We start from the raw sequence: 12,191 nt of genomic DNA, 5'->3' as shown, positions 1-12,191 counted from the left end.
AAGTCACCATTACATATTTATATTTATTTGTTCAATCTCTGCCTCTGTCACTGACTAGGAACTCCAGGAGGGCTGGGAATCAGTGTTCCCAGCCCCTCCGTGGGGCCTGGCAAGTAGTAGGCACGGAGTGCGCTCTGCTCAGATGGATGTCCCAGGATATTTACAGGGACACCTGGGCCTGGAAGGTGGGACAGGGCCGGGTCAGTTTAGCTTCTGCTTATCTGGAAAAGGACTGAAGAGCACGCCTTTACCCTCCTATACTCCTTGACCAGAGGGAGCCTAGGATCTGACAAGTGTGTTGTCGTCCATGAATGCGTCCTTGTTCATTCATTTACTCATTGAGTCCTGAGGAGCACCTGCCCCATGCCCTGCTGCAGGGTCTCCATGCTGCGTGTTGCTTGCCACTGCCACAGCACAGAGTGATTTCCTCCTGGGTGCTCTCTCTGGTGCCTGGGACTTCGCCGGAGGAAGTCAGTATGTGTGTGAAGAGTGACCAAGCAAACCAAGGGCCCACCGGGTGGCTGGGTTTGGAGATGCAGAATTTGTAACGGGAGCAGGGATTGGCACGGATCGAGCTGCTTGTCAGTCTGTTGCTTTTGCTCCCTTCGGCCATGGTGTCTGCGGAGGGAAGCATTTGCACACTGTCGCAGGACATGCATTAGGCCAGGTTCTTGCCAGGTGGTCATGGTCACGTTCTCTCCTCACTGGTGCTGCCCCCTCTTGGTAGCAAGCATGGCCCTAGCTTCCCAGAAGTGTTGCTGCCTCCCGCCCCACTGTGCCTTGTTCCTTCTCCTCCTGGTTTCCTCCCGCCGGCCTCTGCCTTTTAGGGAGCCTCCAGAATATTCAGGTCCAGTCCCTTCTGCGGCTTTCAGTGTAGCCATCATTAGCCTCACTCTTCTGTCCCCTCCTGGGTTCCTTGGCCAGCAGGTCAGGGGCCTCCCGAAGGAAGCTGGTTAATGATGTCCCTTGTCTGAAGAGCTGCCCCGTGGGGAGCAAAGCAGGGGCATATAAATGAGGCTGGATGGGAGCAAACTCGATGGCTTTTTGAGGGTTTGTTCCCTCTCAGCCGGGCTCCCCTGGGCTCCCCTGATTTAGTGGAGTCAGCAGCTGTTCCTGCTTGCCTGCTTGCTTGGTGTGTACGGCTGAGGCGCTGTGCTGGATCCAGAGATCCTTGCTGCTGGAGGAGGGATGGGAGGCAGCAGAACAAAGGGAAGCTGCAAGGCTGGATGCTGGCTGGGAGCTGTGCTGCTGAGCGCCAGCTGCCAGCTTGGAGGAGAGCTAGTGGCCGAGTTCCCGCCACATTTCACCCGTTCTGCCCATTCTCCTGCCCAGGGCTCCTTCCCTCTTCCTTCCTGGCTCCTTTGATCCCCCCGCACACACTCTCTTCTAAGGATCTGTTTATATTCTTTGCTTTCCTTTGGGAAAAAAAAATCAGACTTTCTAACAAGGTAATCAGTTCGAGCACCCAAACTTTTGAAAAGCGCTTGCCTCGTGTTTCCCCTTAGTATACATCCTGGCATCTTTGCCTTTGGGGTTGGGAGCTCGCCAGCCTGGGATTTGGGGAGGATTAACTGAAGGACTTTTGTCCACAGACTGATGCTGAGAAGCACTCGCAGGTGGAGAGGAATTCCCTGTGGTCTGGCGATGATGTCAAGAAATCCGACGGAGGGTCAGACAGCGGCATAAAGATGGAGCCAGGGGCCAAGTGGAGGCGGAACCCCTCTGATGTGTCGGATGAGTCAGACAAGAGCACATCAGGCAAGAAGCATCCGGTCATCTCGCAGACAGGCTCATGGCGGCGGGGCATGACGGCACAAGTGGGCATCACTGTGCCTCGGACGAAGCCATCCGCCCCAGCAAGTGCGCTGAAGACCCCAGGAACGGGTGAGTTGAGAGCAAAACCACAGTAACATGAGCAAGGGCTTGACATTGTTGATTTCTTCCTTGGGTCTAATCTCTGCTAGCAATCGGTTTGCATGAGGGTTTACATCCCTCCCTTTTTCTGAGCGGAAACACATAAGCATGCAGCTTCACAGGCAGGTCAACCATGGGATGTGCTAGTTGGCTTAGCTGTTCACTGGGCTGGTTTAACCGCATGCTGGGTGACAGTGACCACACGCAGTGGGATGTTGCTGTGCTGAGTGTTGGCTGTGATTTAGGAGCTGAGTGTAAAGGGCAGGACAACTCCCTGGAAATGTTAGGGACAGCCTTGTAATGGACAGAGGGTAAAAAGTCAGTAAAAAGCAGAGTTTGTTTTTGCCCACAAGCACATCAGGAAAAATTGTCTGGCATTGCTTTATCCTGGGTAAATTTAGATTGCTTTGCAAATGAGGAAAATCACTGACACCTCCTAAAAGGCTTCCTGTGACAGCAGCAGACTAGATTATCTTTATAAAGAGCTCTTTCCCAGCCTCCCCAGGGTACTGCCTCCCCTCCCCCTTAGGAAAAAGTGAGCCTGTTCACCGGGGAGGGGAGAATCTTAGCCGACCTGGAGGGGTTGGGTTCTTGATTTGCAAATAACCTAGCTGATTTCTCACTCAGGAAAAACAGATGATGCAAAGGTGTCTGAGAAGGGAAGGCTTTCGCCCAAAGCCTCCCAGGTGAAGCGGTCCCCATCTGATGCAGGCCGCAGCAGCGGTGACGAATCCAAAAAGCCCCTACCCAGCAGCTCCAGGACACCCACCGCCAATGCCAACAGCTTTGGGTTCAAGAAGCAGAGTGGCTCAGTGGCCGGGCTGGCCATGATTACAGCCAGCGGGGCCACTGTCACTAGCAGATCAGCCACACTGGGCAAGATCCCAAAGTCATCCGCGCTCGTGGGCAGGTCCAGTGGTCGGAAGACAAGCATGGATGGGACTCAGAATCAGGACGATGGCTATCTGTCTCTCAGCTCCCGGACAAACTTGCAGTACCGGAGTCTGCCGAGGCCCAGTAAGTCCAACAGCAGAAACGGGGCTGGGAACAGGTCTAGCACCAGCAGCATCGATTCCAACATCAGCAGCAAGTCAGCGGGCCTGCCCGTGCCCAAGCTGCGGGAGCCTTCAAAAACAGCCCTGGGCAGCTCTCTGCCAGGCCTGGTCAACCAGACTGATAAGGAGAAGGGTATCTCCTCGGACAATGAGAGTGTGGCTTCCTGTAACTCCGTGAAAGTGAACCCAGCTGCCCAGCCTGTGTCGAGCTCAGCCCAAGCAGCCCTGCAGCCTGGGGCCAAGTACCCAGATGTGGCCTCTCCCACCCTCCGCAGGTGAGTGGGTGTCAGGTAAAAGGGCCGTAAAGCAAGACCAGACCAGGCCACAACAAGCCTTTATTAGGGGAATAGATCTGCCGGGCTGTCTCTGAACAACAGAGAGACAAAAGCAATATGGCCAGGGCAGGGAGAGTCTTTTATAGAGACGGGTGGGGTTTGTAGGAGCTGAGGTGGGGTTGAGTGAGGTAGCGACTAGGGAATGGAGGAGCCGGTGACGTCACTAGGTGGTAGGAGGTGAGCGAGTATTAGGTTACTCTCTAGGCGGGACCAGGGGCATGCTGGGAAGAAGGGTTTGTTCCTTGGTGGGAGCAACCATCTTGGCATGACGTCACACAGGGGAGGGGGCAAGGCACCATAGGAAGAGGGCAGCTACTATACATAATAGCTGCTGAGGTGGTGGGAGACCTATCAGTGGGTAAATAAATGGTACAGTGTGGAGCTGGGATGTGAGGAAGGACATCCTGGAGGAAGTATCCTGTTTCTTAGTGGAGCCAACCTCTGTTTTTCCTGGGTATCAGTCATGGGTATTGCTGCTCTGTCGGCAGTTTTGTAATTGACAGGTTATTTTTCCATGTTGGAATGAAAAACAAAGGTCTCTGGAATTAACCATCCTGAGTTCAGATCCCAAGTCCTTCATTACCTGCCATGTGACCTTTCTTAACAATTCTGCCTCTGTTTCTCCTCTGTAAGGTGGGCATGATGATATTTTTCTGCGGGGTCTTATAAAAGTTAACCTTTCCAGCCCTGTCTGGCCTGTAAACACTTGGTAAAATTTAGCTACCGTGCAAGATGAGGTCTTGATATCCTCTCAGATCAGGACAAGGAGCTCATGGAAGCAGGCCTTTTCTCCTGCTTCTGTTGGTCAGTCTGTGGCTAAGCTGCCTCATTATGGTGGACTGTAATCCATTTCACAACCCCCCCCATACACTTTTTTTCTACGACATATGTATTTCCAAATTAGTCTCTGAAATTTTAGCTTAAAAAAACCTCTTAGAGTTTTTAGCAAAACTGCCTTGTGAAGGGAGAAATTGATTGATTTCCTATTACCCTAAAAAGGCATTGTTTTCCCACATTGACACAGGTGGTGGGATTTCCTAATGTGGAAATACGATTCTCTGGTTTTTCAGTTTCTTCTCAATGCTGCTTGATCTTGTTACCTCCTTATCCTTTGAACCATTCCCCCATTGCAGCCGAGTAGGGTAGAGGCTGTCCAGCCTTCCCAGGACATTTCTTATGCTAAGTCCCAGGGATAGAATATTAAGCAGTGAAAACATAAAAACTATGTGCACACGCGTATTCTGGGGGGGAGCAGGGATGTTTGAAAAGACTTCAGAAGAAGCATTCCACATGAAAGATATAATGAAGCTGTTCACTGTTCTTGCCCAGACTTGATTATTAGGATTTCAGTAATGATTTCTTAACAGATTGAAAAGAGAAATGAAAATTTGCTCTGCTTCTTGCCTCAAGTCCTTTAGTAAGTCCTTTAGTAACAACAAAGGCACTTCCCTGAACCCCGAGGCTAGGGCCTGGGGTATGTGAAAAATGCATGCAGCTCCTTAGGCCCGGTCCAAACACCTCTCCAGCAATTGTGGGTTCATCTGAGTGCGTGCAGTATGGAGAAAAGAGCACTTAGGTAAAGTGATGCAGATAACTTCCTGATTTGAAGGGATGACTGACACACAAAAGGTTGGACTTATTTTTGTGCAGTTAAATGAAGCAGGATGAGGAGCAGTTGCATCAGAGTCAGAAAGAGATGGGTCATCCTTTGGCTTTCTGACAATTAAAAAAGATTGGCAATGGAGCAAGTTACGCTTTAGTAGTGAGGCCCCTGTCACTGAGAGTATGCAAATATTCAAATCCAACATTCTACAACAGGATATTTTATTCCTGGGTTGTCAGCAGGAGAAGAGTATTTCTTCTCTGTCACCACACACTCCAGTGAGGATCGACTGATTGGTTATATATTTGCTTGTTTACGCTCATTAGATTTGTGCGACTATTCGGAGACAATGGAGGGAAACTTGGATAGCCTAGAGAATCTGGGTGAAAGGCAGTATATCTATCATAACAGCAGTTTTATCACTCGGGTATTTATTTCATCCTCTACTTCTGGTGGGTGGAATAATGCCCTCGTGTTACTAGAACAGGGTCCACCCACCAACTTTAAGCCAGTTTCACCATTCCACTGGGGAGCATCCATTGAGTCATTCCCTGTCCCATCCCGAGGGCACATTTTGGGTCATGAGGAGAGGGAAGGTTAAGCGATGTGGCATTTCTGTGTGTCTGTTGCAGAGACGTGGTTGGCACCCAGTGTGTCTGGTCTAATGTCTTGTGAACCCAGCAACCTTTCCCTGTGGGTCATTGGCACATACAAGCTCTCTGGCTCTGAAAAGGCAGCCTCCAGGTTGGCCTGTCTCCCGCCTGTGGGGATGCCTCTCCTGCACTCCATTCACATAGGGATTCATGATCCCTATTGCTTGAGTTGTGTTTCAAGATCATAGAAACCAAATCTCTTGGAATTAAGAGGCCTCCAACTGAGTATCTGCTTTGTGTCTGCCTGGTGTCATGGGCATGGAGATGACTTAGACAGCTCTTCAGATGTTTCCTGGGCCAGGGCTATTTCTAGGTAGTTGATTTCCAGAAAGAAAGGGAAACAAGATCTTGGACCAGTGTGGAGAGGTCTGTAGGAAACTATTCTCCATCACCCTTTGCCTCGGAGAGAGCCAGGTCTCAGTGGCAGCCTAGAAGATGGCACCTGTGTCCAGGCCCACTTCCTGGGCATCCCTTCCCCACGGAGCCCCTTCAGCCATCTCAGTGGGGAGGACTGTGCCCACCTTCCTTTAACAGCCGGGCCGCCCTTGGCCCTGGTGTTCATCCCACACAACCCTTTGTGTCTTCACAGACTCTTTGGTGGGAAGCCTACCAAGCAAGTGCCCATCGCCACCGCTGAAAACATGAAAAATTCGGTGGTCATCTCCAACCCTCATGCCACCATGACCCAGCAAGGTAACTTAGACTCCCCCTCAGGTAGTGGCATCCTGAGCAGTGGGAGCAGCAGCCCTCTCTACAGTAAGAACGTGGACCTCAACCAGTCTCCTCTAGCCTCCAGCCCCAGCTCGGCCCACTCGGGCCCTTCCAACAGCCTCACGTGGGGCACCACAGCCAGCAGCTCCTCGGCGGTCAGCAAGGACGGCCTGGGCTTCCAGTCAGTCAGCAGCCTGCACACCAGCTGCGAGTCCATTGACATCTCCCTTGGTAGCGGAGGGGGGCTGAGCCACAACTCCTCCACTGGCCTCCTCAGCTCCTCCAAGGATGACTCCCTGCCGCCCTTTGTGCGAACCAACAGTGTGAAGACCACACTGTCGGAAAGGTTGGTGCTGGGCCCCTGGAAGACGCCCTTCCCGGAGTGCGAAGATGAGGCTAGGGGTCGCAGATGCTCACACGCCCTCCCCTTTCCCGGGGAAGCCAGTTGGGGGTGGAATTCAGCTTGGCTCTGCTTCCCATTATCATTTCCTTGTGGTTATTCTTGGTGCTTGGAGCTGCTGGAAGTCTCTCGGGGGCAGATCTGTGCTACCACTTGAAATGGCATTCAGCCTTTGAAACCCTTCTGTTGTATTCTGTTTCTCCATCGGCTCCTTCTGTCCCCTCCCCTCGCAAAAGTGCGCAGAACTGGAAGGCATGCTCAGAGCCCTGGAGTCTACTGTAGAAGTTTCTGCACACAGAGGAGAAAGGCAGGATGTTGGGATTACTGTGAACACCTGTGCCTCTCCTTTCTTTAGTCTAATATTCCTTCTCTTGTTTTCTACCTGCCTGGACTTCTAGCCCTCTCTCTTCCCCTGCTGCTAGCCCTAAGTTCTGCAGAAGTACTCTGCCCAGGAAACAGGACAGGTAATGACACTGTAGACCGGGGGCCTTCCCAGCCTCTGGGTTCCTCTGCCCATCCGTTGTCAAGCCAGCTGTTTTGTGCGAGGCTGTTGGCCTGAGGCTTCCGCTTGTGTCTGTGGCTCTAGTGTATTCTGTGACCCCCCCCCGCCAGACATGCCAGTGGGGAGTTGTTCTGCTGTCCACGAAAGCCCAGGGAGAGGTGGGGTGGGCTGGCCCCTTCCTTTGGCTTGGGAAGGCCACCCCATCTCCATGTCTTGCTCCGGGCTGGCAGAAGCTCTCACTTGCATCTCCTGTGGCCTCCTGTGGCCTCCTGTGGCCTCCTGTGGCCTCCTGTGGCATGTTCCTGCCTTCCAGCTTCCTGCCCTTTCCTCCCCGCCCCAGCCAGAAACGTCTGCCACCCACTGTGCAGCCCTCCCCCCTCCTCTGTCTCCCCCTCCCGAAACAGCTGGCTCTTCTCCCTTTCAAACGCCTTTCTTGCAATTCAGCTCGTCACGTCTTGCAGACTTCTGTGTTTTGTGTGCCCGTCTCCTGTGATGATCATGAGAAACACAATGTGTGGAGTGTGGAGATTTCACAAACCAACAAGCTTGTGTTTGCCCCCAGCTGTGGGTGGGCCTCAGAGATGGATGCTGACCTTAAATTTGTGGCGGGAGCCATAGCCTGGCCAAACATAACAAGCAGATGTTGTTTCATCCCAGAAAACAAAGTTAATGGAAACCCTCTCCACCCCATCAACAGCAAAAACTGTGTCAGACTAACAAACTAAGCCTTGAAACCCTTGTTCTTTACAAATCTGGATGCCTTGACACTATCAGCCAACAAGTGGTAACATGCCTGACCCCAGCCCAGGGCTGAGCTCCTAGCTACGCCTTTGCTGGGCAGAAACAAGGAGAAATTGAGAGGGACCTGGAATTCACTTGTTACAGATGAATTCCAAGTATGCAGACTGCTGGCCTCTTAAAATCCTCCAACGAATCCCTTTTCCCCTTTGAAGCTGTTGCCAGTGGCATTTGGGGTGGGCCAGAGCTAGGGGTGCAGGGAGCCTGGCATCCCCTCTCTTCAAGGAGCCCTGGAGGGGGTGCAGAGGTGTGCGGCCTCAGTTTGGCTTTGAACCTGTGGAAAAGGAAGAATATTTGGGGTTGAGCGATTCAGGCCACCTGGTGACTTGGGGTAAAGTATGTGCTGGCGTCCGCTCAGGGCAAGGCTGGGGTTCTTTCTGTCTGTGCTCCTGGGTGTGGACATGTTGCATGCCTAGCTAGGTAAGAGGGCCATCCCCGGTGACGGGAGTCTCTTTCTTGGGAGCTCCCCAGCCTTCTCCCCTTCCGTTCCCTGATTCCCTGGCGCGCGCTTCCCTGAAGTTCTTGTTTTTGTTTTCACTTTCCTACAGTGACCCGCACCTTGATAGGAACACTTTGCCTAAGAAAGGACTCAGGTATCGTCTCCTCCCTGCACCCACGCCACCTGTTGTGGCCTTGGAGCTTGGCTGTGTGGCTCTCATGGCTGATGGGGGTCTGGGCTGGGCTGGGGTCCCGCTTTGGCCACTGCAGAAAGATTCTGGATGACAGCTCCCTTCTCTTTCTCATCTCTCCATTTGTGGCTTATTTGCTTGAGCAGGGGCTGCGCTTTTTCAGGCTTGGTATGATAAAACCATCTCATGAGAAACATCTCCAGGCAAGCCCAGAGAACAGTCATGGCTGCTGCCCGGGGCTGGGGCTCTCCTCTCTGAGCATATTCACTGTGACCATTCTGTTCACGTGGCTGGCTTCCCACACAGAGGGCGCGACTTGCAGCATGCTGATTTGTTAGCCAGGAGGAGAGGAATCTCTTCTCCAACTTAAATATATCTGGCTTTTTGGATATCTTGCACTTGTCTAAATATTCTTCACATTGACCTTCGGGTCGACTTCCTCGCAGTCATAGGAAGTCATGACTTGGGCTCAGTTTTGGTGCTCATACTGGGGAAACAGAATGCTCTAAGTCACCACTGTGCACACCCCCCACATCACATTGCCACCCGGAGGAACCTTGGTTTGCTAATGCTCACTGTGGTCTGACTGTCGTATGGTCGCTGTTGTCATTTTTCCTGCTTTCTAAACACCTCGTTCTCTGTAGCATTGGCTTCACCCTGCACTAAGCATTAAGTGCTTCCGTGTAAAATGGAACTTGGAATGAAATGTTTCGTTGCTGTCATGTGTGTCTGTGGTTAATAACCCATACCTCTTAAGACTGAGAGCGTTTTGAACAGTAACTTGAGGTAGGTATCAATGCTTCCTTTCAGCAGAAGCTCTGAATAAAACCAACTCTGAAAACCTAAGAAGAAAAATGTAAAATTTGCTAGCCGGGATCTCGTAAGAGGGAGTTCAACACTGTGGCCTTCAAGTTGGCCAGGTCTTTTGTACCTGAGAGTTTGTTTCATAGCCAGGTGTGGTGGTGCCCAGCTATAGTAATCCCAGCACTCCGGAGGCTGAGGCAGGAGGGTCATGAGCTCAAGGCAGCCTGGACTCTACGTAATAAGACCCTGTCTCAAAAAGACAGCAACCAGAATTACAAAGAGTTTGCCTTGTGCTTCTGAGGGCAGCTTGTCAGATGACAAATACTTAAATGACGTTATGTGATGCCACTCCTAATACAGGTTTGATATTGCCCAGTTGCCTCAAAAGGAAGATAGGTTTTTAGTATTGATATTGGGATGATGTATGGATTTCTTTCTCTAGCAAAGCTATCAAAATTATGTAGCTCTGGCTTTTTAAAATTGGTTTTTAAAAAGTTTAGAGGGCCGGGGATTTAGCTCAGTGGTTCTGGCGCCTGCCTAGCAAGCTCAAGGTCCCAAGTTCGATCCCCGGTACCCACCCCCCAAAAAAACGTTTAGAATAGGGATCTGTGACATCCACCAGATTTTCAGCCAATGGATATGCCCAAAAAAGTTCCATGTCTATCAGCGCTAGTGAAAATGGAAGAAACATTTGTACGTTCCCTGTCACTGTAACTCTGTCTAGCTCACTCCACACCCACATATCCAAAAACTATACACTGACAAGACCTTTTTTAAGCCAAAGAAATCCTTCTAGTGTCCACAGTATGTAGTCAAAGGGTCCTCTGGCCATTTGGGCACCTCAGAAATTCCAGATACTGCCTGTGGCATTGTGAAAGAGTATCAGTTTTGGAATCAGATAATCATAGCCTGCAACCTCAGCTCTGAATGCAGAACTGGGTGCCGCCTTCCCCAGAATGTCATGTGGATGTAATTGCATCTGCCTTGCTGAGTGAGTCTGGGGCTGGGTGAGATGATTCCCAGCAAGCACAGGCACTTTGTAGGTGTGTGATAAATCATCACCTAGTGCATGTCCTAGTACCCGAGGAGGTGTGGACCACCTGGCTTCTAAAGATCCCTCCTGTTGTGCTCGCTTCGGCAGCACATATACTGAAGATCCCTCATGCAAAGCCCAGTGGTGCTGGGTTCCTTTCCTAAAGACCTGTTTGTGCTTGATTGTGGTAACCGCTGTGAGCACCAGTGTCCCCCGATGTCCCTTCTCATGTCTGCGCTCTACTACGCTGCTACTCACGGCCACTTGCCCATGCTGTAGAATGCAGATGCCAGGAGTGACCTCATCAAAACTTCCTTGAAGCTCTAACAGCAGCTCTTTCTGTTGCTGCACTGCCATTAGGGTGGGGGCTTTGACATGGCACCATCCTGAATGAACATGTTATGGCTACATCCAGCGGCGGCTCTTCTGAGCACTTTACCCATCTTCCTCCCCTTAGGTCTTCCCTCCAAACTGAAAGGAATTAGGACTTCCCCCCCTAAAATGCAGCCAAGGAACAAACAAACAAACAAAAGATTTGAGAAACTTTGTAAGTTTCAGGGCGTGTAGCGATGTGATTTTCTAAGATCATCTTTAGGTATATATTTTCTTTCTATGTCTGTGTCATTTGCTCCATGGAACTGGTTGTCCCACATGTCAGTCTCAGTTCACTGCAGCCTGGTCTCTGTGTGTCCAGGTACCCCCCCACCTCCCAGCTGCGCACGCAGGAAGACGCAAAAGAATGGTTAAGGTCCCACTCTGCTGGAGGTCTCCAGGACACCGCTGCCAATTCCCCCTTTTCCTCCGGCTCCAGTGTAACCTCTCCCTCTGGAACAAGATTCAACTTCTCCCAGCTTGGTGAGTAGCCACTGTATCAGTTCCCTGGGCCAGAGGTTATCTTGTGTTTGGAAATAAAGGTGATCAGAGAGACCTCTCGTCACATCTCTGTGGGATCGGACCAGTGCTCAGCAGTGGAGCTTTATTCTAGCAGATCGGTAGTCCAAGAAATAGAGAAAGTAGCAAAGGTTTTGGTTCTGTAATAATTTTCTCTGTGTGGTTGGCATAGGGAAGGTTATAGCAAGGAATAAAACATCCTGTTCTCTTGAGGAGAATGCATTCTGTGTCTCAGACCTCAGAAGTAAGTTTTGCAGCATATCCCATGCTTTATTAAGCATCCTCCTGGCTTTAGGCAGCTGGAAATAGAAGTGAAGTTTTGACTGAGCAATATTCCTGGAAATGTGTGCTACTAACATGATGCTTTGAATCTGAAAAACAGTCCTTACCTACTCCAGTGGATTCACATTGAAGGTGAAAAACACTTGCAGACCTGTAAAACGGGGTAAAATAGGACAGTCCAAAGCTTCCAAGGAAACAGTGTGATAATGGAATAAGCCAATAGTTAACAATAAGGAAGATTGGTGCTGGCTGGCATTATTGGCAGAGGTGCTGTGAAGGATAGAAAAGGAAGATCTCTTGCAGTCTCGCCTTTAAAGCTGTAGCCTTTTGTGAACATTATGAGTAATATATTCAGTCTCTGAGGACAGTTGTGGCTTATAATCAAGTGAGGCTGAGCTCTTCATTTTTGATGAACAAGGTGGGTATTTCCAGAAATTAGTGTATTACCAACATAGTATGTGGTGAGAAAGTGGTTTCGGCTCAGGTGCATGCACCTCTTTGCCTGGAAGCTCTTTTCGAATTGTTGTTGAAGCTTCCTGGCTGAGGCAGTGAGACCTGTGTGCACCTTGTTCTTTCCCAGC

The 12,191-nt window shown here is 50.7% G+C and overlaps 1 protein-coding gene across 19 annotated transcripts in view; it reads left to right on the top strand.

Annotated features, from left to right (window-relative positions):
- Nav2 (neuron navigator 2) overlaps positions 1-12,191 on the top strand; it is a 665,125-nt gene that overhangs the window by 598,483 nt on the left and 54,451 nt on the right. For 12 of the 19 annotated variants that reach the window (XR_015451332.1, XM_087211232.1, XM_087211229.1 and 9 more), the window contains 6 exons: positions 1,593-1,884; positions 2,542-3,244; positions 6,150-6,617; positions 7,070-7,135; positions 8,520-8,564; positions 11,132-11,292. Coding sequence is in view for 18 of the 19 variants with exons in the window: in XM_087211232.1 (XP_087067358.1) it covers positions 1,593-1,884; positions 2,542-3,244; positions 6,150-6,617; positions 7,070-7,135; positions 8,520-8,564; positions 11,132-11,292 (1,735 nt within the window). In the remaining variant the exon portion in view is untranslated. The remainder of the gene's footprint in view (positions 1-1,592; positions 1,885-2,541; positions 3,245-6,149; positions 6,618-7,069; positions 7,136-8,519; positions 8,565-11,131; positions 11,293-12,191) is intronic. The other 7 variants (XM_087211224.1, XM_021263917.2, XM_087211228.1 and 4 more) reach the window with 5 other exon arrangements.

Source organism: Heterocephalus glaber, unplaced genomic scaffold, assembly GCF_053883595.1.
Source record: "Heterocephalus glaber isolate CG9 unplaced genomic scaffold, H.glaber_assembly_v1.0 deba00001428, whole genome shotgun sequence".
Taxonomy (NCBI): Eukaryota; Metazoa; Chordata; class Mammalia; order Rodentia; family Bathyergidae; genus Heterocephalus; species Heterocephalus glaber.
The sequence above is the reverse complement of the archived record's forward strand: the minus strand, read 5'-3'. Positions and strand labels throughout refer to the sequence as shown.